This window comes from Notamacropus eugenii, chromosome 5 (genome assembly GCF_028372415.1).
Source record: "Notamacropus eugenii isolate mMacEug1 chromosome 5, mMacEug1.pri_v2, whole genome shotgun sequence".
In the NCBI taxonomy this organism is placed as follows: domain Eukaryota; kingdom Metazoa; phylum Chordata; class Mammalia; order Diprotodontia; family Macropodidae; genus Notamacropus; species Notamacropus eugenii.
The window spans coordinates 266073140-266100007 of record NC_092876.1 but is presented as its reverse complement, the minus strand read 5'-3'; the positions used below and the strand labels follow the sequence as shown (position 1 = coordinate 266100007).

At 35.0% G+C, this 26868-nt stretch overlaps 1 protein-coding gene and 1 long non-coding RNA gene across 4 annotated transcripts in view; one reads left to right on the top strand and one right to left on the bottom strand.

Annotated features, from left to right (window-relative positions):
• The window catches only part of DNAH7 (dynein axonemal heavy chain 7), a 282757-nt gene that overhangs the window by 160418 nt on the left and 95471 nt on the right, over positions 1-26868 (top strand). For all 3 annotated transcript variants that reach the window (XR_011967739.1, XM_072612713.1, XM_072612714.1), the window contains 7 exons: positions 690-919; positions 1844-2174; positions 4215-4561; positions 6148-6328; positions 9203-9388; positions 22252-22415; positions 26021-26175. Coding sequence is in view for 2 of the 3 variants with exons in the window: in XM_072612713.1 (XP_072468814.1) it covers positions 690-919; positions 1844-2174; positions 4215-4561; positions 6148-6328; positions 9203-9388; positions 22252-22415; positions 26021-26175 (1594 nt within the window). In the remaining variant the exon portion in view is untranslated. The remainder of the gene's footprint in view (positions 1-689; positions 920-1843; positions 2175-4214; positions 4562-6147; positions 6329-9202; positions 9389-22251; positions 22416-26020; positions 26176-26868) is intronic.
• Positions 1-26868, bottom strand: part of LOC140506029 (uncharacterized) — a 121934-nt gene that overhangs the window by 51702 nt on the left and 43364 nt on the right. The gene's annotated exons all lie outside the window — the stretch shown is intronic.

Genomic DNA, 26868 nt, shown 5'->3' with positions numbered 1-26868 from the left:
CTTACATTTAGGTTTTCAGTCAAAATAAAGACATTTATCCATAAGTCATTACTAATTTTATTGATGCAATTATTTAGATTTTCAGTAAAAAGAATTCATATAACTAATGTATGGTTGTGGTTTACTGGTTAGATTTCTTTCTCAAAGACCACGTAACTACATTCAGAAACTCAAGTGTTACTAATGCTAATAAAATTAAATTTTGTCCTATGGGAGAGAAATATTGAGAGTTTTTGTCAAGATTTTCTTAAGTTAGATAAAATCATGTTGGTTGTTCATTTGTTTCAGTCATGTCTGACTCTTCATGACTCAATTTGGGTTTTTTATGACAAAGATACTGACATGGTTTGCCATTTCCTTCTCTAGTTCATTTTATAGATGAGCAACTGAGGGAAGCAGGATTAAGTGACTTGTTCAGGGTCATGCAGCTAGTAAGTGTCTGAGGCCACATTTAAACACATGACTTCAGGCCTGACATTCTATCCCCTGTGCCACCTGGCTGCCCCAATTTTATTAATAAAAGTTTTTATTTAGATTTTCAGTTAAAAAAATAATATAACTGTATTCAGAATCTCAAGTATTATTAATGCTAATAAATTAAAATTGGTTCTATGGAAGAAAACTACTAAGAATTTTATTAAGATTTTCTTAAATTACATGAAGTACTAAGTTTTCTATCTTAAAATTAGACATGGCCTGAAGATGCACTACAAGCAGTTGCCTCACGCTTCTTACAAGATATTGAAATGTCAGAAGAAACACGAAATGGCTGTATTGATATGTGTAAAAGCTTCCATACTTCCACTATTGACTTATCTGAATCCTTCCATTCTGAACTTCAGAGATACAACTATGTGACTCCTACTTCTTATCTTGAATTAATCTCCACATTCAAGTCCTTACTGGAAAAGAAAAGGAGGTAAGAATAAAACTTCCCTTTGTTAAAACTGGTATCTATATATTTAGCTATATGTATAGCCATAAATATAAATTTAATGAGAATAACTACTTAGCTCATAGATTATAATGTGATGTTCACCCTCCATCATGCTGCTTTAACATTTTATAAATTGTTAGGTGAGTTAAATGGAAAGTTCAATAAATATTTATTTTTAAATAAAGATGAATAATAAATTTAGAAGACAGAGAGAGAAATAGAAGGGCAGGATATTGTGATCAGAGAGGAGCTTTTCAGAATTCAGTATCTTGGGCATGGTCTATTTTGCGATGATGATGACATCTAGAACTTGACTAGCCCTATCCGTGACTTTAAGTACAATAACCAGCCATGCTGAGTAGTGAGAGCGGAGAGATAAGCGACACTGAGAGACAATGGAGTGAAGTAAGGGTGAGAGACAATGCTTTGTTAAACTGATCAAAACAATGAAGATGGAGGTCCTGAAGAGCTCAAATGAGAGTCTTAGAAGGAACACACCAGAAAGAGGGATGGAAGGATTGAAGACAAGGTCATGGAAAATTCATTTCCTCCTTGAAAAATAATTGTATAGATGTTGATGAAAATCTTAAAGCTTGCTCATCATGTGCTGCCACCCTTATGAGAGGCAGCATATTGTAGTGGTTGAAATCAGGAAGACATGGGTTCAGATCCTTCCTCAGTGACATTAGCTAGGTGACCTTGGTCAAGTCACTTACCTCTCTTGGCCTCAGTTTCCTCATATGTAAAATGAGGGTGAAGGTCTTAATGGCCAGCTCTAAATACATGATTTTGTGACCTTACAAAAGACTGAGAAGCTCGGGGGTAACTGAAATGATATTTTATGAACATAAATTGACATTTGGGGTGACAGATGAACTGATCTTGTTTTCTTCTGATTGCCATCAGTGAGGTGATGACAATGAAAAGGAGGTATGAGGTGGGCTTAGAGAAGCTGGACTCTGCTTCATCCCAGGTGGCCACAATGCAGTGTGAGTTGGAAGCTCTACAGCCTCAGCTGAAAGTGGCCAGCCTTGAAGTCGATGAGATGATGGCAATCATCGAGAAGGAGTCCATGGAAGTGGCCAAAACTGAGAAAATAGTGAAAGCTGATGAAGCTGTAGCCAATGAACAAGCTATGGCTGCGAAAGCGATCAAGGACGAATGCGATGCTGATCTAGCAGAAGCCTTGCCGATTTTAGAATCGGCTCTCGCTGCGCTTGACACTCTTACAGCTCAGGTAAAGCTGATGAGGCAGTATGGATGCACTAACCTTAATAACCAAACAAAATGATTATGTGTTTCCTAAAGTTTGGTTGGATATCTCCATTTTGTGTGTACTTCTTGGTCTCTTATTAAAACAGAGTATTTGAAGGTAGACTTTATTGTCTACTTTCATTCAGACTTATTGTCATGCTGTCCTGAGTCTGCCATCACTATCTGTGATTCTGATTTGAAATATTGTCATGACCTCACTTGCTCCTGACTCATTTCAACAAAGCTCCACAAGTTCCAGCTGCTAGTGCCTGAGGCCCAGGAGAGGGATCTCCCTGTGGGTGTGTGCATATGTGGGTGAGAGAGAGAGAGACAAAGCAACAGAGACCAAAGCAGAAGGGGCAGATAGTTATATTAATTAAAGAAGCATTTATTAAGCACCCAATATGTTACAGGCCTTGTGCTGGTCAATGAGGATATAGGGACAAAAAACCTGAAATAGTCCTTGCCCTCAAGGAGCTTATTTTCTACTCAAAGAAGTAGTCCTAAGGAGTAGCTTTGGGTATCTTTGGTTTCGTTCCCACCACGTGCTGGTTCCCTTTGGGCTCTTACAATTCTAAGTTTCTTTTTTGAGATTATCATCTTCACTTGTGGAACATTTTTTCACCTCATCAATGGTCCCATCCCTCAAATTAGTCAGAAACTGTACAGGTGCCTGTCCTTTCTGCCATGTCCTCCAGTCATTGCCCTCATTACCTTTTGTTTCTTTGTACTTTCAGCTTTATTTTTTCTTTCACTTAAGACTTTTGCTTCCACTCAAGACTAGAAAGGCAGCATTTGGAATTTGAGAGCTTGAGGAGGAGGGTAAGGATGAGACTTCTAGGCCTGCGTCTTTTTCTGATTTTGACCTTTTTATCATAGTTGAAGGAATCCATCAAGAATTGGGGATAATAGTGAAATTTTCCTCTTTCCACAAGATAGGAGCATTATCAAGAATATTTGGGGAAGATGTTGCCATTTTCTCAGGATCCAGTTTCCATCTATAGTCTGACTAAGACACCATCAGACACATAACCCAGGAGAAGAGAGAGAAGAAATGCTATGGGTTTAGGTTTGTGGCTTGGGTTCAGGCAAAGGGCTGCACCTGAGAAATTAGAGAACTGAATGTGGCCTCAAGGCCGCAGGATCCCCACCCTTGGGTTAGATAAGATGGTTCTGTATTCTTTCTCACTTCCTATTAGCATACTTGCTCTAAATTCAGCCTTTAGGTGACTAATTTCTATTTCTTCCTAGTTCAATTTTATATTATAACCCATGTTAACTCTTGTATAGTTTGAATTCTCTCTTGTAGGAATTGTAGCTGTTAGGAACTTAGTCCTTTTCTCACTGGGAATCCTTACTATTTCTGTCTGATTCCTTCTGTCCTTCAGTTGATCATTTCATCCTTCTCTTCTGTCCCTAAATTGTCCTCCTTAATCTTAAATGCTAATTATGATACCTGATACTCATTGATTTCACAAATAGCTGGTTTGTTATTAAGATAATAACAGGTCCTCAATATAAATATCAGTACATCACTTTATATCCACATATGCCTGATAACTTGCAAAAATTTTCAAATAGATTTTCATGGATTTGTTGATTTAAAAGTCAATATTTGTAAACAAGAGGTTGTATAGATGCATTAAGTAGGAATTTGAATCAAGACTTAAAACTCATGTATATGACTTTCAGTGCAACACTCTAGCTTAGTGGCCATGACAACGACTTTTGTTTGTAGGCTAACACTTTGAGTTAGAAAAACCATACCATTAGCCTCATATTTAATTATTGATGTAATATGTTTGGCAAAGAGATAGGATGTCTAGAGAAATCCAATTGTAGGGCAAATGGATAAAGGAAGATGGGATTTTAAAGTAGGTAGATAATTTAAAACCAATTTTTATTTTAGATTATGAGGGGGAAGCGCAGTTTCTATTTTTACATAATATGAAAATAAGAACAAGTTATGGATAGTTTTATCAGACTATTTCTTCAGTAGTAATGGAAATGTTTTTATTTAAAGGATATTACAGTGGTAAAATCCATGAAAAGTCCACCTGCTGGTGTCAAGATTGTTATGGAAGCTATATGTATCTTGAAAGGAATCAAAGCAGATAAAATTCCTGATCCGTCAGGCACAGGAAAAAAAATAGAGGACTTCTGGGGTCCAGCTAAAAGACTGCTTGGTGACATTAGATTTCTTCAGTCACTTCATGAATATGACAAAGACAACATACCTCCAGCATATATGAATATCATTAGGAAAAATTATCTGCCAAATCCTGACTTTGTTCCAGAAAAGATTAGAAATGCTTCCACAGCAGCAGAAGGTCTATGCAAATGGGTTATAGCAATGGATTCCTATGATAAGTAAGTCCTACTATGAAAACTTATTGTCATATGTTATTTCTAGGCTTTTTTTCAGATTGATTAAGATGTTAAAGGTTGTAGGCTCATGGAAGAGTCTTCTGTGCCTAATATCTTGTGATCTTAGATTCATAAATAGACAACAAGTTTATACATATAAAGCATAAATGCTGCAACACATAGAGAAGATACGTAAAAAAAAAAAAAATAACATTTTGGTCACTATGTTTAGAAACATTGACAAAATATGGCAAGAATTCGTAAAGTCATTTCTCCAAAATAGCAAACCTATAAACTTCATTATCAAAGAATAGGCCTTCCTCAGAAAATCCTTATTGAATTTCTCCTTTCTCTTTGCGGGTTCTCTGAGTTTTTAATTTTCCTTATTCTAATCTCTTCTAGTGAACTCCTTCCTTCCTCCTCCTTATTTCAATTTCTCTATGAACTGGCTTCCTTGGCCATCTGCATAGACCGCTGTACATGGTAATTTGAAGTCACATATCTGGGTTTACTTATGTTGTTCAATATAATTCCATCCACTGGTTATCTCTTTTAGCCTCTACTGTGCTCAGGTTCACTAGTTCCTTCCTTTAAAAACTTTATAATAGGTGAGAATCAGGAGTGTGATAACTCAGTAGCTTGCTTCATAATAATAGTAAAATTTCTTGGAATAACTCATGATATACCCAACAATAAGGAATTTGCAAATGTAATAATGTCGAATGTAATAATGGCTCTGCTTTTCACTGTTTCACCTCCACCCTTCCCCAGTCCTGGCAACTCATCTGGAAAATGAAGGAGTTGGACTAGATTGTCAGTCCCCAAAATCCCTTCCACCAGCTAAAAAAAAACCAAAACAAAACCAAATCCCATGATCCTACTAACATCCATGGAAATTACTTTGACAATAAGATAAAATGTCACATTCTATCTTTAGCATGCAAAGTGGCATTCCGAATGCAATATGCACACAAAATTGTGTTAAAATAGTGGTGAGACCTTGAGCACAGTCCAACCTACTGTCTCACCCAGTCCCTCGTTTGACTGATAACTTATATTTGTAAGATAGCACACTGGGGCTAAGGATACAGTCCATAAATGTAGAAGAGAAAATGCAAGTAAGTGGCAAAGCCATGACATTGACCTTATGAGCACTATTTCTTCCTTGGACAGCTAATGTAACTGTCCACAGACATGGTAACAATATAGGTTGAGTAGTAAGCACATTCTTCTTCCATTCTTGTTTTTGTATGCTAACATAGGTAGACTATTAAATTAAATATTTTGATAAGTCATTTGTAGAAATAGTTTGGAATTTTATTTTGAAGAATAAAGAACAAGTCAATTTGAAAATGTGTGCTATGTTTAGCTTCCATTTTAGAAGTCTGTAATGCTTCCCAGATATTTTATGATTTGGTGCTTTCTTTTTCATAGAATTTTCATTAATGTTTAATGTTATATTAGAAAAAAACAATTGTATTATCAGTTTTTAGTTAGTACTGAGGAAACTAGAAATGCAAATTTGAATATAAAGATACATTATAAAATGTTAGCTTACAAATTCCAATTACTTGTGTTACTTATTGTAGAGTGGCAAAAGTTGTAGCCCCAAAAAAGATCAAGCTGGCCCAGGCTGAAGGTGAACTTAAAATTGCCATGGATGGTCTTAGAAAGAAGCAAGCAGCACTTAAAGAGGTTCAGGATAAGCTGGCCAGACTTCAAGATACACTTGAATTAAACAAACAAAAAAAGGCTGACCTAGAAAATCAGGTATGTAACAGCTATGGATAAATACAGGATAATTTTTCACTTGAGTAATCACTACAAATTGACCCAGATGTATGCTACGTGTCCCTTTTCCTACTCCCTCACCCATAATGGCTCGCATAAAATCTAAGTGTGTCCTACATTCAGAGGTTGGGAGGGGAGGATTAATTGACCACTTCCAAGACAAGACCACTTGTCTTGGTCTCAGAGTGTCCATTGGATCATCTTCCATTGGTCATGGCTAGATAGTGGTTGGTCATGGATTCTACTTCTGGCTGCCTAATGTACTCAGAGACTGCCTTTGTCTTTCTTCTTACGTTTTTATCGATTTGCCTCTGAACCTCCATTACAGGGGCAATGGGGTAGATAGAAGTTGTTGAAGAGAGATAGCTTAGCTAGGGAAAGCTTTACAGAGAAAGTAGAAATTAAGTTAGGCCATAAAGAAGGATTTGAGTATGTGAAAAGAAGGAAAGGGCAGCATTTCAGTTAGAGGAAACAGAGGGAAAAAAACACAGGACAAGAAAAGGTCAGTGTCATGTTTTTGGGGACAGTAAAAAAGCAAGTTTGACTAAACAAGTAGGTTTATAGAGATAAATCTGGAAATATAGCCTGGGATTAGATTATGGAGGGCCCTGCTGGCCTAGAGTTTTGATTTGGTAATGTAGCCCAGGAATCTAATACTGTCATTTCTGATCCTTCACTTTTAATTTCTTCAAAGCCTTCAGATCCCCTTGTGGTTGGAGTTTTGAGGTGAGAACTTGTTGATAGTAAAATCTCTTAGTTGCATAGAAAAACAGGCACCATTGTGATTACTCCCTTTTTGTATTTACTATACTTACTCCATTAGGATCTTTCCGGATATTGGTGGAAGGTAGAGATGGGAGTGTGGGAATGTTCAGGTAGAAAGGTCTTTGAGCACCCTATCTAGTGTTTCTTTATGACTCCTAGAGTTCTGAAGACAGAGCTTGCCTAAGCTGTTGATAATATCCTGCTGGCACCTAGCTACCTATGACAGCAGTGGCTTTCTCAGTCCTGGGTTTGTCACGGTCAGCCAGATGGTGTCCCTTTAGAGTTCCCCATGTTTTCAGTTTATCAGTGACTCCATAAAGCATCACGCTCTCTGCTTCCTTCAAGATATTTCTTCCCAGACCATGGAGGCAGAGAACAAGGGAACAAATACTTCCTTGGCTCAGGGCAAATTCTCCTAGTCTATAAATGTGCTTTTTCAGTGTATTGCAGTGGAGAGGCCACGGAATCTTCTGTAGTATCATGTAAACTGTGCACCAAGAATGTTAAGTAACTCTAAGCAAATTAAAACAACATCTTGTAGTGGAAAAGCACATTGGAGTGGGAATAAGGATACCTGACTTATGGCTCTAGTCCTACCACGAATAAGTTCTGTCACCCTGGGAAAGACTTCCCGCTTTGGGATTTCTATGGTCATTGCAATCAGTCACTAATAATCAGCCTAGGTGAACAAAGATGCTAAACTTGTAGAGTGAGTAATTTGTGCTTGTGAGGATTTATGTATGAGAAAAATGTCTCTGCTTTTATGAAGGCTGGGTACATAGCTTGCCCTGACTTGTATCATAAAAACTGGCTATCTCCCAGTAGCTCAGCAGCAACCCTAGAAACCAGCTACAGTAGGGTATATTTTTCTGGTCCAATTCCAGAACAGGGTGGAAATATATTATAATAAAGACTCTAATAATTTCTTGAAAGATGATATATCTGTCACACAGACATCTTGCTTTTTGTAGTGCAAATTTTCTATCTAGAACAGTTTCCCTTAATGAACGTGGTTTGGGAAACATTGGCTTGAATTTTAAGAGTATGATTATTTTTCAAATTAGGGAATCTTTGAAGGAAGGTATATGCTAGTCCTTAATTTTAGCTCTTTTGTTACTGTAAGAGACACTTTTTTTTAAAACCTGGAAATTCTTTATCCTCCATAAAAATAATTTTATTAAAATCCCTAGCACAAACTTTTCTTGGCATTGTCTTCTTCCTATGTATATTCATGTTGTCTCTTTAAAAATCACAGTAAAACACTTCAAAGTAAATGCCTTTCTGGAATACTACCATTCTGTGATTTGAAATAGAATTCGCTCAAATCCTTTAGGTGGATCAACATATTACCTTGACATATAGTTTATTTTTCCTTATTGATTAAAGTGAAATTTAATGTGCTTTGCTAAAACACATAGTAGGTATTTTCTTGATAAGTATTCTCAGTAAGTACCAAAAGTATGATGACTGATTGACTTCAGGTTAATAAATCATCAGTACCTAAATGAGTTACCCAAATTTACTACCTCTAAAAGTAACATTTTGAAAATGAACATAAGGTTGAGAAGGATAATGCTGACACTTATGTAAAATCTGAAACCAAAACAAATTTTTTTCATTAGAATTTACTACTTAAAATTCTTTTTTCTGATCTGCTGGGTGTATGGAAATGTTTATGATAAAAATTATATTAAAATAGCATAATGTTATTAGAAGCTTTTGAAAATCTGAAAACCTCTATGTGAAAGCAGTACTTGTGTGTAACTTAGCTGACATTTCGTTTCTTATGATCTATTGATCCCTTCCTTAAATATTGATACTTTTCATATGAAGTAATGTCATACATTTGTATATGCATTGTGTTTACACTTATGTGTTGTCATAATTCTCTAAAGTCCCTCTAGTTCTAAAAATTTTGTGATTCTATGATTTTAAAACATATTGGCAAAAAAGTTTTCTCCTATTCAGAAAAGCAAAATTTTTATGTGAATATTTTAGCATGAGTGATTTAGCATGTGAACACAAAATCTTGCCAATTTTACTTGTTCTATTTCTGGCCACTAAGAAAACACTGCTTTACTTTTCAAGGTTGACTTGTGCAGCAAAAAACTAGAGAGAGCTGAGCAATTGATTGGAGGCCTTGGAGGGGAGAAAACTCGATGGAGTCTAAGTGCTTTGGATCTGGGGCATTTGTATGTTAATTTGACTGGTGATATCCTAATTTCATCAGGAGTTGTGGCTTACTTAGGAGCCTTTACATCAAGTTACCGACAGGTAATTGTGTAGTCTGGATATATGGAAACAAGCAATTTTCAAGGAAAATTGGCAATTTATAAAAGCAGTTATTTATATTGCTGTTTTATTTAGTTACAAATATGTGCTAATAGCATTCCCCATCTCTCCTCAGTAAACCAACATATAATTGTGTACCAGCAAACTTGTCAGAGGTTTGCTAGCATTGTGGCGTGTTTTAACCTTGAGGCTAAAGTATAAGGTAAAGAAAAATACATATACATAGATGTTCTCCTTTCCTGATCTTGTTACAAAATGCAGAACTCTTCCCCATAGTCCATTTAGTGTGTGTGTGTTCATCCTTTGTTGCCAAAGAAGACCATGCCATCAGAGAAATAATGACATGATTTGCATTTGACTTTAAGTGAGGGAGGGCTGTGCAGGTCACCAGCCTCACTTCTCCTCCAGAGCCATCTGAATCCAGTGACCAGATATTCATCAGGATGACTGGAGATGACCCAGTGCAATTAGGGTTAAGTGACTCGCCCAAGGTCACACAGCTAGTGAGTATCAAGTGTCTGAGGTGAGATTTGAACTCAGGTCCTCCTGACTCCTGCACTGGTGCTCTATATACTGCAGCACCTAGCTGCCCCCATAAAAACCTGGTAAATCAGAACAATCCATTTTTTGTAGTAAGGAGGAGCAAAGTAGTAGTCAGTTCAGGACCAGTGATGTGTTGTTCATGTGAAGTTCAGTTTGGTTCACATTTTATGCAGTATTGGTAAGTTAACCAATTAGCAAAATAAGCTTTAAAAGGTACTGTGTTTGTGGGGGGGTTGGGAGGGAGTTGGTATGAGGGGAGGTGTTACATAGATGCAAAATGTAAAATATAAAATGTGGCAAAATGCACACATATACTTAACACAAATGACAGAACTGCTACCAAATAATGAAAGGAATGGCAAAAATAATTCTGATTTCTCAAATGATTTTGAAGAGGAGATGAACATACTTAGAGTGGAACTTCTAAAAGTTCTTTTGAGTCTGATAGTGTAAATTCAAATAACAGAGCATCCAAACCAAAACAAAATAATTTTTAAACATTATCTTCTTTAACCATGATGAATGCTCCCACAATATTTGACAGTATAAAAACATTTCAGAACCTACATATGATAATGTATGCTGTAGCCTTTGTCAGTATTAAAGACTTGTAAAAAGACATTGAAAACTTGCATCTATATCCATCTGGTACATACAAGTAGAAATCTAGACCATATTACTCAACTGAAGATAGCCAAAAAAAGCAAAATGCAGAATGAAATCCAGAAAACAAAGGTATATCTGAAATTCTTGATACTCTTAATGAGCAATTGAAAGTGAAAACCTAAAGATTAAAGCAATATAATAAAGGATAAAAAGAGCTCAATGCAAAATAATTTAACATCAATAGAGAAACTTGAGAAAGGAATTAGTGGAGGAGAAGCCTCCAAAAGGGGAAAATATAGAATATTTCAGGTCATTGAATTTGTTGGAAGAAGTTAAACATAACACAAATGTAAGTTGGAGCAAAGGGAAATAGGATTTGTATGTCATCAGCGTGATGGAACGTGACAGTACTTCAAGGTAGATGGCTGAACCTCTAATGTCTCTGAAAAATAGGAAAAGCAGTGGATGTGCATAAGTTCAATAAATATTGGCTCAAGCACTTCACAGTGGTGTGTGAATTACTAGCAAAGCATTTTACCAGATTTCTTTTGGATGCAAGCCTTACCCCAAGTTTCTTAACAAAAGATATCACATTTATGAGGTGTATTTGAAACAGAGCTGTGTTAGTTTTTAAGGTATTTATTACCAAAAGATGAGAACTCTAGTGAACCTTTCAAATATTGACTATTTACATGATTATGTACTTTATATAAAATATTACTTATATTGCTGAAAAATATATAAACACTTAAAAGAAAAAAAAATCTTGTCTGAGAAGCAAAAATGTTGTGCCAAAATGCCCCAAAGACTTGAAGAGCAATTTCTATTGCTTTAGTTATTATTGAACAAGTCATAGTCATGTATGAGCCAAATACCTTCTTTATTGATTGTCAGCGTTGCATTCCAGACTTTATCACATACTCCAAATATATAAAATGAATCTAAGCATGGTGAGAATACTAGAATATTTGATATCCGCATGGAAAACAGTTTGCTATTTAAAACTCACTCCAAACTCAGTTAGGTCAAGAACAGTTGATATAAAACATCACATCTTCTAGGAAAACAATTTAAGTCTACTGTGATTCTGCTATCCCTCAACTCATTGTCATCACTCCTGAAAAGAACTGAATATGGCTTTTGGTGCAGTAGAACGTTACATTATATCATGACTTGAATCACCTTGTAATATCAGTGCCTCCACAGAAGAACTCGTGAAATAGCTATTTGGTCTTGTGGAAATTTCCACTTATGATATAAAGAGTCATTTGGACTCTATGTATAAGACTGTTCATGTGTGCCAAGAAATTGAAGGTTTTAATTTTGGATTCAGAGATCAAACTGAAATAGTGGATGAAGGTGATACTTAAAAATAGTTGGGTCAAGAAAAATCAAATATCACTCTGTCTAGGAGAAAGCTATCTAGCACATTTTGTGATAAGAAACAGAATGACACCCCAAAGTCAAAGCTTAATATACAGAATCTATTTTGATCATTAATACCTCTGTAATCCCATCTTCAATATATACTTTTGGCATGGTAAGATGGACAATAGTGAATATAAGTGCCTGTATAAAAACCAATACAATGTTAGTTAAACATAGGGGTCATCACCCCAAGCCAATTAAAGAAAGGTTAATGCTTCCTTATTAAAAGGAAAAGGGATTAAAAAAGAAGATTGATAAATATTCTCTGTAAACATGATTAGCAGGATAAAAATAGAAATCCTTTGGGAACAAAAATACCTCACTTCACATAGTAATAGTGAAGGATAAACTTAGAATTACTCCGTTAAGCTTGTTGAATATATGACCAGAATTAGTTTATTTCTGAATAGAGCCTATGCAGCACCTAAGATCCAAGAATATGTTGTGGAAAGAAAATGCCTTGTTTACATTTTATGGTATAAGTCAGTTAAAGGCTTCATTTTATCTATAGTTATAAGTCAAAACAGGCAAAATAACAAATTAGCACATAGAAAATGACATCTTTATGGAGCAAGTGGGCTACTAAGTATGTGCTATTTTTCACAGATACTAATAGAATACATGTTACATCCTCATCAGTTCAGCCACAGCAGACAAAGAAATATTCCACAAATGTGTAAGTCATGCATTGTTCAAAGGAACACAGACTTCTGAGAGCAATTCAGAATAAGGTCATTGCCACTATAAGTTATAGAAAGGTTATCCTTAAGGAACCCAGATTTATTGAGTGATGTGGATTATGTAATGAAATAATGGAAACTGTATCACATATCATTATAGGTTTAAAAACATAGCATCTTCTAAATTCCTAGAAAGACATGACTCGCCAGCTATGATTATACTCCAGAAGCTCCTTATTCTTATATAAACCAGGAAAAACCCCAGACCTATATTAACTTCAGACTTCATACAAATTTCAAAATGTCCTTGAGAATTCAACAAATAAACTGTTCTGGAACCAAAATATCCCTGTAGAGAGATCTGTTATCCACAATCACTATGACATATTACTGAAGCATAAAAAAACTAAAATAATGTTTTTCATGGCTATTATCATGCCAAATGCTTTCAAATTACATAGAATGAAAAGCTTTTTTAAAAAAAATATAGACATGAAAGGAGAAATTAAAACAGGATAAAGTATCTGCCTATCTTCCATCTTCCTGTCTTGTGCCTATAATTATTTTAAAATGCTTTCAGTGAGTCTACAGATAAGATTACATTCTATTACTTATTACTCATGTACAAAAAATGCAGTTATTTTATCCACCTATGCAAGACTCCAAATAATATTAAATAGAAAAGAATAATGGAAATTTAGTGATTTAAGGTTAAAGGCAAATCACTTAACGTCTATTTGCCTCAGTTTCCTCATCTGTAAAATGGGAGTAATAAATAACACCTACTTCCCAGAGTTGTCATGAGGATCATATGAGATAATTATTATAAAGCACACAGCACAGTACCAGGCACACAGTAAGCACTATATAAATGATAATTATTATAATGGAGAGAGGACTGGTCTCATAGCTAAGAACACCTGGGTTCAAGTTCCAGAGGTTCAGGTTGCACATCACAAGCCTATCTGCATTGGTAGAAGGAGTTTCCCCATTGAGAGTTCTTTTTGCATTTGAAATCACAAGTCAGGCTTAAATAAAGCAGTGAATGAGTGAATAAATAGGTAAATGTATAAACAGTATTAGTAGTAGTAGTAGTAGCTCATCCTGTACCAGTAGAAGGAATATCTACATTGGTGAGATCAGATCCACTGAAGTCTTGAAACTATAAAATAGCAGTATTATTCCTCTCTTCCTCAGCTTCAAAGGTAATCTAAAATAAATTATCTTTACAAACTGCAAAACCATCTGCTGATTTTCCCCCTATAATCCTAGAAAACATGTTTTTAGATAAAAAGTTCTGCCTCCCAAATAAAAATGTCACAATCTGGTAGTCTCTAGTATATTATATGTGGGTGTTGACTTTAAAAGCCTAGTAATTTTAGCTGAAAAGTAACCATTCCTGATATTTTAATATAGAACAACAATCGCTAGAACAAGTGCTCTGTGCTCACCCTTTTGTCTTGTGCACATTTGAAAAGTTATTGAGCTTAATTCTATAGTAAAGTAAGCCACTCCTTCAGTATATCATGCACTTTGGGTTAAGTACATACACTGTTAAATCATGAGAAAATTATTTGCTGTGGTTGCCTCCTCAAAGTCATGATTTCTTAGTGTGGCTTAGTGACCTTCAAGGATTATACCAGCAGAGTACAAACTCTAGCAAATTCTACCATGCTGGAAAGGGATTGAGTATGCACCTGGAAACAGTGAGTTCTATTTCTGAGAACCAGCCTAGATATATATGAAGAGGCTGGTAAGCTCTAGTAAACTGGCCACTAGGTAATGGATTCTTGGGCTAATTATAAATGAGAGATCCTTGCTCACTGACCAATGGATGGATATACAACTAGAGGAACTGAACTGGATCAGCTCTGGCATTTTCATTATAACTAAACTATAAGATAGAAGGATGTGGCACCTACAGAGCTGACAAATTCCCTTTTGCGGACAAATACAGGAGCTGACAGAGTTGGTTTTATGGTGTGGTCAAAAGTAACAAGACCACTTAGTGAGATATTTTTTCATCTTGTTTTGCAATGTTTATGATAAATATTTACAAAACACAAAGTCTACCTTGCAAATAGTTCCTGCTTATTTATCAATATCTGTTAGGATGAAGATGATAGGATGAAGAGATAGAAAAATTTTTAAAAGAACTTGATAAAAACCATCCAATTTCTACATAAAGATGATACTCAAGTGACTTTAACACACAGCATAGAATAAGTGAGAATGCAAAAAATGTTGGAAAATAGGGATCAAGAATAAGGAATGAAAGAGACAAAAGACTTTGCCTCCCTTAAATCCAATTCATTCCCAAGTCAAAACATCACCCCATGATGTCATCAGTCCTCTTCAAAAAATGGATGAACAATAGCAATGCAGGATTCTCACACCTCTGCCTCAATAATTCTTTCTCTGAGACAAAAAATCAGGAAGAATTGGACATAATGAGTCCTACATAAAATCACAAAAAGGAAAATTGATTATATTTTAACAGATAGAAAGTGACTTATTATCAGTGTATGGGAAGTCATTCCTGAACCAAATATTGTCTACAAGTAGACTATTAACTTGTTAGAGCAAAGGTCAAAATTAGTACAAAGTTAGAAGAAAGAATGAGAAAAAGATATGATATGTACTTCAAACAACTCTAATCTGATATATTTAAACAAATTATGGATAAAAATGTGAGATAGAGGGGGCAGCACATTATAGAGGCAAGAGTGCTGGATTTGAAACCAAGGAACGTTGCTCCAAATCTTGGCCCTGCCCCTTACCACTCATGTGACCTTGAATAAGTCACTTAACCCCTCTGGACCTCATTTACTCATCTGTAAATAATAACGTTAGATTATGTGACATCTAAGGTACCTTCTAGTTTTAAATAAATAATCTTTTGATCCTGTGAATAAATGACAGAAATTCATGACAATAATTTCAGGGAGAAGTTCAGCCAATCAATGTAAATTGATTACCATGGTGAAAGCAAAAGAATCTAAAAAGTGCTTTAGGCAGCAACCATTTGACTTTACTTGCCAATGAGTAAAATATGGTAACCAAGCACAACACTAGTTTAGAATATAAACTCATTGGTAAAATCTTACAGAGAAAGCTTGTTGATTTACAAATTTTATCACCTGATAAAACAGAAGAAAGGCAAGATAATAAAACCTTAATTTAAAGAAAGTTTATTGAGAGACCTAATTAAGCAAAGGCATCCTGATGGCATTTAAGGGTGAAACCAGAAGCATTACAAACATTAAAGCTGGAAGAGATACATAAAAAATTATAATAACAAACTCTTTTTGCCATCAAGGACAATAGAATCATCACCCTTAGACCCTAATATCATATTCCCAGATATGCTCATCAATAAAGTAGGAAAGGCACTCAAGAGAATTAGAAAAATAATTGGATTAGCCCAAGTATCTATAGAGCTGAAGGTCAGTTGTGAGAGGCACTGAAGAAATAATTTACAAAGTATCTGAAGAAAGGGGAGATACAAAAGGCATGGATAGTATCTCAAACCTTATTAATTTTTAAAAAGATAACCAAGAGAATATCAGCAGTTACTGAGGTATATTCATACTTTTCCTCATGTATAAAAATAGCATGATTTTAATCTACAAATATATGGAGTACTTCTTTTATGGATATATTAATAGGATATAGAAAGGCTTTCACAAGATGTATTCCACAGCAGACCTCAAGTTTATTATCATACAACTGACTGAAAAATATAAAGCCTCTAAATTTAGAATTAAAATTGAATATGGTTTTGAGGGCAGTGGAAAGGCACATGGTGGGTCTGAGCAAGCCGTAACACAACAAATGGACTTTGGAAAGAATTAAACTGAAGGATGTCATCAGAGAACATGTATGTTTGAAAAAAAGATGAACAGCTCATGTGACAAAATAAGGGCTAACCATTAGAGAACGCTTGTCCTCCACTGGCATTGTTATAGTGTCAAGAGAAAAGAAAGGCCCCCAGCATGTTGGATGGACCCCTGTGGTGGACTAGGACATGGACAAGAGTCACACACGATGAACAGCCATGGATGGGTTATGATCTGCATTATTGGAGGGGACATTCACATCAATAAGACTCCAGATCCATTCAGTCTACTATATTGTCCTAGTGATTGTGCATTCATTCTTTGAATGAGTCTATGTAACTGTCAGAATATCTACTTTACATCCAAAATGCAAGGTATTAATGGATCTGGCTTTCCTAATTGGCCTCAATAAAAATTCTATACATACCATGCATTCTTTACCTCTCTAAAATCATTGACAAGTACCCCTGGTCTTGATAGAATCCTGACAGCTGCTTTGTTGCTCTGTAGAGTCTTAAACTGTGAAAAATAATAGAGTATGTCTCTGCCAATTGCCTGACTAAATAAGGGGATTTTCACATTAAAAAATAAAACAAACGCCAAATCCTTTACTGTTCACTCCCCATTCTTTATTGACTGTGCACACTGCAATCGTTTTCCAAGCCCTGGTCACCATTCTGGCTTTTGTGCTATTAGTACCGTTTGTGCTATAAAAGCCTTTCATAGTGGAGAGACAACAGTGGAGTCAGAAAGCCTTGAGAAATCTTCTGACACCTCCTGGACCTAGGGCCTGGGAAAGTCACCTAACATCTCAGTACCTCAGATGCTTTGTAAGATTGCAAGGGCCAATCTGCCCACTCTGAATTGGTAGAGGAAGTTTTCTCACTGGGAATTTCTTACAGCAATTGCCAGTCTGGAACACCCTCTAATACCACACCTCCTACCCTGGAAAAAAATAAATTTTATCAAATAATCTCAGAATCTGGTATTTATTTTTCACACTCTCCTATTCTCCAGAATCTTTCATAGATGTCTGACATTGGCTCAGCAATCACATCTGCCAGTTCTTTAACTGCCTGAATATGTGGTTCTTCTGTTCATGGTGACTTTAATTCATTGCTCTCTGTTGGTCATTTCTATCATCCTTTCTAGTCCAAACATGATGCTCCTTGGCAGAGACAAATTCTATGCCTTTTCTCCATCATTGTCCCAATCATCCCATTGAAAGTTCCATTATTTTCTTCTATCAGCCTCTTTTCTCTAATAGAGATCCTTTTTGTTACAAATTTTTCCTGCTAGCCTCCTCTCATTCTGAACATTAGCAGTCCTGACACTGTCATCACTAGACTGTACCATATTTCTGTCTTCATCCTCCTTTGCCTTCCTTTCCTTACATATTTTGTAAATTTCTTTTAAAAATATAGGTGGATTGATGAGGTTGTTATATATTCATATTGGTTTCTTTTGACTACTCCCTCTTTTCCTCCTCATTAGAACAGTTTCTCTTTGAAATCTTAAAAATTTCATTTTTGAGACCTTTTTGATTTCTTCTAAGCTGAAATGACTAATTAGTAGGTCTCTCAACCAAGATACTGTATCTTCACTTTTTTTCCATTTTCTGAAATACAAAGCACAAATGAATAGATAGGTGTAGTTCTAGCCTAATCTTTAGCAAGTGATATAAAGCCTGTAGCACCATTCCAAATATAATTATACACACTGCTTGAGGAATACCCCAGATTGATTCCACTGAGATTTTTATTCAGACCTTGATATTTCTGGCTTTTCATAATTAATTAACTTGCAATTGAAAGCTCAAGCTATGGGTCTCCTTGGAGGATGATAAATATAGTTTGAGACTTTTTGATGACTGTCAAGTCCAACATTTGGTGGAGTAGTTTACTTTCAAAGACTCTACCTTGGTCACAATAGATTTGGTAAAGGGATCCACATTCAAAGAAACATTTCTTCCAAAATACTTCAGCAGCTATAAAAGCTTTTGGATTCCTGATGGGTAACTATGCAAGATCAGCCCCCATTGGATATGCTTTATTTCCTTCCAGAGATTTAAACGCAATGCATAGAAGTTTCAAAAACTCACTATTGCTTACGTTCCCCAAATATGCAGCATGTGTTGTTAGTGGTTTTCTCTGAACGTATCAAATAATGTCTTAAGCCTGTGGAGACTGTTCCTTTCTAGCTCTTGGGTTCTCTCTTGATCCATATGCTAAACTCATTATGACTTCATGGTCATAAAAATATAGACCTTGGCTAGTACTTGTTCTTTCCTGATGCTATATGTGGGATCTGTTGTTGATCAGTATAGCACTTCATTGCCCAGATCCAAATTCTGACATTATCATATTAACAGCAGTGTGCCGTTTAGGGGACAGAATATAGTGCCTGTTGGAAAGTCCTTTGGCCATTTGTTTTTGCTACCAGTCATGCAACCAACATCACCCAACTAAAATAGTCAATCAATAAGCACTTGTTCTGTGCCTCCTATGTTCTAGGCACAGTGTCAAACTGGTAATGTATAAACACAAATGGAAATTAATACCTGCTTACAAGGAGCTTATGTTCTATTGAAGCATTCTTTGTAACTTATCCAAGTGTACAAGATACCTATAAATTAGACACAATGTAAGCCACTAGTAGCTGAAGAGAACATGAAAGGCCCCTGTAGAAGGTGGTGCTTGAGTTGACTCTTGAAGGAGACCATGAATGGTATATATGGTAACTCTGAATCAGAATATTTCAGCAACTAGAATATTCAATTACCGGATTCTACAAGGAATACTCTACAGTAAAATAACAATTATGAAAATTTTGTGTCTGCAGTATTCCATTCAAGAACAGCTCACAAAAAAGTAAAAACAATAAAATATGAAAGTATAAGTTTACTTCATATCTTGTGAGAGGAATAAAATTTGTCTATTTTTGATCAGGAAAATAGAGGGTAGGTGTGAATTAATGATGGTACCAACTTGAAAGAGAAAGGAGGATGATGTGTGCTGAAATGGTTGAGGGGAAAAGTGGCAAAATGAATCTATGACGTGTCTCCCAGAGAATCCCAAGATATGCTGTCTCCTTTTAATTCCCTACAATTTTCAGTGATAATAAGCTTATTAAATTCTTAACGATGGATTGATACTCCTACCTTTGGTTCTCCCTCAGATTTCCATCTTCTTTTAAGCCAAAGCAAAAAAGAGGCGAGGACTCCCTAGGGTGTAATGGATAGAATTGCAGTTCCTTAAAGAGGTTCAGTCTTTTGAGATCAAATATTGACTAGATAGCTGTAAGACCAAAGAAGCAAAGGAAAGTAGTTTTTGTCAAATATGAGATTGAGCCACAGGAAAGATCCATAGCAGGTACAGGGTACCCAGAAAAATGCTTTTATGGGTCCAGGGTACTGAAATCTGGAGAAAGGGGTTCCAGTAGTTGCCATCAATATAGCACTTTAAGATTTGCCAGATGCTTTCTATATTATCTCATTTGATCTTCCTATTAATCTTAGCGTAGTACCAGGCACATAATAGTTGCTTAATAAGTGTTTATTGCACTGGCTTGGATCCTTTGAGGTTGTAGATACTATAATTCCATTTTATACATGATGCCAAGGGGCCACCTTTCCCCCAGCTCATCTGGATATTCCCTCGGTCTTTATACATTCCAAATCACAACTCATGAACCTCCACTGATATGTTTGCCTTTACTGGTCATCCAAAGGAAATAATTCCTAAGTAAAGGTATTTGGTAGCACATAGTAGTATAGTAATAAAAGTAGCAATAAAACATTTTCCCCATAAACCTGGGGCATACTCAATCATAGATAGATCAATGGGAAATCTAGACACTTGAAAGTAAAATGTGTGGAGGGGCCCATCATAACTCAAACATTGTAGATACTCCAAAATCTTTCCTTGCCACCTATCATATTTCAGTATTATTATGTACATGTAGTCACATGTCAGTCGACAAAGTCTGCCAGCTTTGACCTTACATACAGTTGAGAAATCTAAGATTCAAAAAGGTTGTGACTACACAGAGAACACGTTTTCAGAGACAGGATCTAAACTGTCTTTTCTTCTGATTACAAGTCTGGCACTCGGGATTCATGGCGATATGATGGTTGAAATTGGTTTTTAAAAATAATTAAAGAACGGATGTTTTTACTTCATTCGATAATGCCATATATACTAGTAACTCTTCTAGCAAGAAGAAAAATGGAAGAGACTCATGAAGAAAGGGGGATTTTATACTTTCAGGAGTCTTCCTGATCCCAGGGGGCAGAAGCAGGAGCTATAGTATGGGCAGAAATTCTGAAGAGACAAAGTCAAACTTTTTCTATGGCAGGGATTCGAACCTTTTTTTTTCTATCTAAGACCCCTTTAATTGTCTGGTAAAGCCTGTGGATCCCTTCTCAGAATGATGTTTTTGAATGCATAAAGTAGAACACATGGGTTTACAAAGAAAGCCAATTATAATTAAATACAGTTATTAGGGTATTATTTAAAAAGAAACAAGTGAGTAATAATGAGCATTTATAAAGCATTTTAAAGTTTGCAAAGAACTTTACAAATATCTTGCTTGATCTTCACAACCCTGGTATGTGAGAGCTAATGTTGTCCCCATTTTACAGATGAGAAAACTGAGGCAAAAAGCACTTAAGTGATTTGCCCAGGGATACAGAGCTATTACGTGCCTAAGCTAGATTTGAAGTCAGGTCTTCCTTATTCCATGTTCAGTACTTTACCTACTGTACCTCCCAGATGTACAGATATTCATGAGCCAGTGCTCCAAAGGAGAACCTTCCTAATACTAAGAGCTGTTTAAAAATTGAATTGGGTACCTAGGTATCCCAATGGATAGAATGCAGGGCCTGGAGTGAGGAAGGCTCAGCTTCTTGAGTTCAAATCTTGCCTTAGACACTTACTAGCTGTGTGACCCTGGGTGAATTCCTTAACCCTGTTTGCCTCAGTTTCCTCATCTGTAAAATGAGTTGGAGGAGGAAATGGCAAATCATTCCTGTATCTTTGCCATGAAAAGCCCAAATAGGATCACCAAGAGTCAGACGTGACTGAAACGACTGAACAACAATTACAAAACTGAGTGAGATGCTTCAGGAGCTAATAGCTTTCTCTTCAGAAGTCTTAAAGCCAAGGGAAAACTACCTTATGATAAACAGAAAAACCAGATAAATGTCATTGATTTGTGGCTAACAAAAAACTTTTTTTTGTAATTGTAGGCACATAGTAGGTGCTTAATAAGTGTTTATTGGATTAGATTGAATCCTTTGAGGCTGTAGATATAATTCACATTTACCAGTGACAAAGTTGAAAAAAAGAATTTATACTTATATTACTTAAATTCAGAAATACATTATACATGAGGAAATATATAATTCAAAGATATTTTATGGAAAAATGCAATAATCTCAAAATTATATTTATAAAATGATGATGCTTTATAATCATGGTTGGTAATTATTTTTTCTCAGTATGTACAAGGTTCTACTAATTTTAATACTGAGTGACTTAGGCTTCACATAAATCCTTTAATCATAAAAAAGAAAAGAATATATTTTTTTTAACCCCTTCATCGTTATGTAAACTCAAGTTTATTATGTTTGATTAAACTAGAAAATCATCATTTTTGCAATGTTTAATTCAGAAATATACATTGTCATATACAAACTGTAATTTTTCTAATATCCAAACTTTTTTACCCTTTGTTTTGTTTCTAAAAGATCCAAACTGATGAATGGACGTTGTCATGCAAAGAAAGAGACATCCCTTGCTCAGATTTTTATTCTCTTACAAGCTCATTAGGAGAACCTGTGAAAATCCGAGCTTGGAACATTGCTGGCTTGCCCTCAGATTCCTTTTCCATTGATAATGGGATCATCATTATGTAAGAAAAATGTTTTCTCCTCAGGTTGACTAAAAATAGCTGCTGAATATTTGCTTTGTACCTCCAGTGAGATCTTGTCACAATGCCTTACCATAGTGTGGAATTTACACAATTTTTCTAGGTCCAAGTCAGCAAAGGGTAAGTTCTGGTAAGTCCCATCAGTTTGAAGGAATGGGTATTTCTGTCATTTAAGAATCATAGTACCTTATTTGCACAGAGCAGCCAGGTGGCACAGAGGATAGAGTTCTAGGCCTGGAGTCAGAAAGACTCATTTTTCTGAGTTCAAAGCTGGCCTCTGTTAAGTCATTTAACCCTGTTTGCCTCAATTCCCCATCTGTAAAATGAGTCAAAGAAAATGGCAAAATACTCCAGTATTTCTGCAAGAGAACTCCAAATAGGTCATGAAGAGTTGGACACGACTGAAAAACAATTGAATAACAGAGCTGTTTTAGAGAGGCTTATCACCAGAATGTTGATTATCATAAGAGTTGTTGTTAGTATTTCTGAAAAACTCATGAAAATCATGCATTTTAGCCATAGGTGTGCATTGAGTTTGGCTGAGTGTGTTGACACATGCTTAGGGAGAATTCCCAGGGGAAGGGAAGGACCAAAGGGAGTCCCTCTCCAGTGTGTGCTGCTCTGGCACACCTACCTCTTGCTTCATTCAGACTGATGTTTGTGATGTAAAAAGAAACAACAGATCTTTTGAAGCATTGAATAATTACATTCTCTTTAATGGGTGTACTTTCATTTACTTCGTGCAACTTTAGAAATATAGGTAATAATGTTTATAGTGAAGACAGTTTGGATTTTTCTGTCCATTTTTCAGCTTTCAAAGTATAGTATTACCCAAGAATTGCAATGGAGAGAGAATGTTCTTGATTTTCTTTTATCTGAATTTTAAGTTTTTGATTAAAAGTTCACTCTAAACTAGTTAACACAAATTTCTCAACAGCAGTCTGACATTATTATAAGTACAAGAAAGCTTTGAAAATTTGGTCACCTAGTTCTGTTCACTCAGTTTTGGGGGTGGGTCCCCCCGTGGTGAATTTGTGAGAGGTTATGGACTAGAATTATATGGGGTGAGCCAACTAGAAGAGTTGGAATCTGTGGTATTGGAGGGAATAGTCACAATGAGGAGACCATGGATCAATTAAGTATTGGTACATTGGACACTTTCTGTGATAAAATCAGTGAAAAATTGCACTACTCATATGAATTGTCAGCAATACAAGCCCACCAAATTTTTCACTTTGAATATAATTCAGATTGAATTTTGTGGTTTTGGTCATTGAAATGACCAGCTGTTTTGGTATTTGGCAGACATAGAGATGGAAATGGCAAACCACTCCAGTATCTTTGCCAAGAAAACTCAAATGGAGTTACAAAGAACTGGATACTACTGAAATGAATGAACAACGAAAAGAAGTAATTTATGTTTAGAATATTCATGTATTTAGTGACAAGATTTGATTTATTTAGCATGTATGGTCAACTGAACAATATTTAAAATTTTGGCACATACTCTAAAATATATAAAAATCAACTTAATATCTATATACCATAGAAATTTAATATCATTAAATTAATTCATATATTTGAAAGAGATGAGGAAATGAAAAGGGACTCATAACTTGAATAATAATGAAATATAATTGAATTTATTTTGACCAATAGACCAAATACAAGGAGCAGAATGGCTCGTATAACTTTATAAGAGAAAGAACCTCTAGAGGAGATATTCAATAGTATAAATTCCCATTAAAAAATAGCCAGTAAGCCAGAGAAAATAAACAAATGGGTAAGCAATGGTGGGGTTTGGATTTTTCAGAAGATGAATGTATCAAATCAATATTTGCATATCAGTATTTGCATAAAGATATTAGCTGGAGCTTGATAGTTACCACTCAATCACACTTAGTAAAGACACATGATAGAAAAATATTGAAATGTCCTATGTTTTTAAAAAGCATTGCTTAAGGATCATTTTATCAGGAAGATGACAGAATAGTTGTTTTTCTCCAGCCTCTTCATTAAAAACCTCACAGAAATGAGTTAAATACCAGATATGTAGTAAAAAAAAAAAAAGCTGAATCCACAAGATAAAAAGACAGAAGCAACACACAAGGTTAACAAATCAGGGAATATTATCAGACAACTGAAATATAAAAAAATTCTTACCCATTTTTCCCACCCCCTACTCACCAGATGAGATAGTGTGGATGATTTGCTGTCTGCAGTGAAATTGAAGACAGGATTTACTTTGATGAGATCATAGATCTGTTGACATATCAATATCTTTTAATGAAATATTGTAATATTATTTTTTTGATCTAGATCTGTGATCTCAGTGTAGGGAGTACCTGGAAAAAAAATTCTTCCTATCAATGAAGATCAGTGTTTGCTCTGCAACTTGATAGTCTTTGAGCATTGCCTGGTACACTGAGAAGTTAAATGTCTTATCCAGATGCACAACCAGTGTGTTTCAAAGGTGCAGCTTGAACCCATAATGTCTTGACTCCTATCCCAGCCCTCTATCTGCCACAATGCACTTTTTTTAACGTAGTATCACAAAATGATAAACGCGACTACAAGGAAATATGGAAAGTAAGATCAACAGAAATTGAATTATGTACATATTGACATACAAGGATGTCTGAAAAAGGAAAACAAAGCCAAAAATAATAAAACTAAATATAGTCGGAAAGGAAAATGATATGGAAGAATCACTTGTTCATCTTTTGTCTGGTGATTTTGCTTTAAGTGCTAGGGGAGTTTTATGTAGAATTTTGTTCCTTTTAAGTTTATTTGTTGCTGTCTTTATTGCTGATTACTACATTTTTAATGAAAACTTTAAAATTTGTAAAAAAAAAAAAAGAAATGAAAAGAAAAGAAAAAGTGAAACATAAAGATGAGCCAAGTATTGTGGTGACATCAATTTTTAATGCCCCGAGTATTTTGAATTTAGATGATTCAAAATTCATTTCCTAGCTTTTGTTTATCATTTATGGTGATAGTTATTCCAAAGACATCATTAATTGACTTTGAAGTGCCAAGCAAGAATGGCAAATAATTTCAAAGGTGTAGTTTAAAATTTATGGAATTTTGAGTTTCAGACAGGAGAATAATCCACATTTGACTTATCAGTTATTTTGTACTATTTTCGTTTTAGTTAAATAATTTGATTAAAATAGTAGTGGTGTAGGAATATAATTTTCTTTGGGAATTGAAAAATAAACAATGAGAAAATAGAAATATTTATTTGATAAATAAATTAATATTCATCTACAACTACCATAAAATTTCCTACAAAATGAAGAAATGAAGAATTAAATACAAATTAATTTTGAATTTTAAAATAGTGACCATTTGCAGATTTTGACCCAATTTATATGAGAAAATGAGATACAATTTTGTCATTCAATTTCAGTTAAATATGCTATTTTTGTTTTCTCAATTAGGATATAAAAACCATAATTCTGGAAGTTGTATCTTACCTTCTTAGGATACTCTAGTATAAATTGTGATGAAATAAGAGGAAGTTATTAAGTGAGATATAGGCAATTTCATTTTTGTACCATTTTCATTCTTTCTTTCCCTTCCAGGAATGCAAGAAGATGGCCTCTGATGATAGATCCTCAGGGTCAGGCTAATAAATGGGTAAAGAATATGGAAAAAGCCAATAGCCTTCACATAATCAAATTAAGTGATGCAGACTATGTAAGGACCTTAGAAAATTGCATCCAGTTCGGTACTCCTGGTAAGTAACTAAATAGTAAAACTGTATATTACCAAAATGCCTGGAGAGGGCACAATTAACTCAAAAACTGTTCAAGATGCAAAAAAGGACAAACATCACATACATACAAAAATGGTGATTTTTTTCTTCCATTTCATTATTTGATAATCAAATTAAACTTTGATAATTGTAATCACACCAGGTTAGGAAATTCTCTATGCCTAAAGATTTGTTTGCAATGATTTCTCTAATTTAACTGTTTTAATCATTGCCTGAAGTTAGGGCGCACTTTAATTTTCATTATGATTCTGATTTTCTTTTTAAGAGTCTATGGTATGGCAAAACTTGCTTACCAGACCACCACTCTTGCTGCTAGTTTTTTCCTTTCTCCATATGTAATATAAGCATTAAGGAATTTAGGATATCTGTGTTGTTGTGCCATTGTCCCTTTCTCATAACAAAGGCATCAAGAATCTCAATTACTTTTCAGGAAAAATCTCATGTATGCTTTATATTTATCAACTTAAGAAACTCAATTAAATATTTTGTTTGAGTAAATGTGTAACTAATCGTATTTTAAATTTAAAAAGATGTAGAAAAATACCCAAATACCCAAAAAAGACATAGAAATTTTATTTTCTATTTAAAATAGTGTCTCATAGCAAGAATATCCTAAATAGTTTCATAGTTTTTCATATCTATTTTTATAATGAC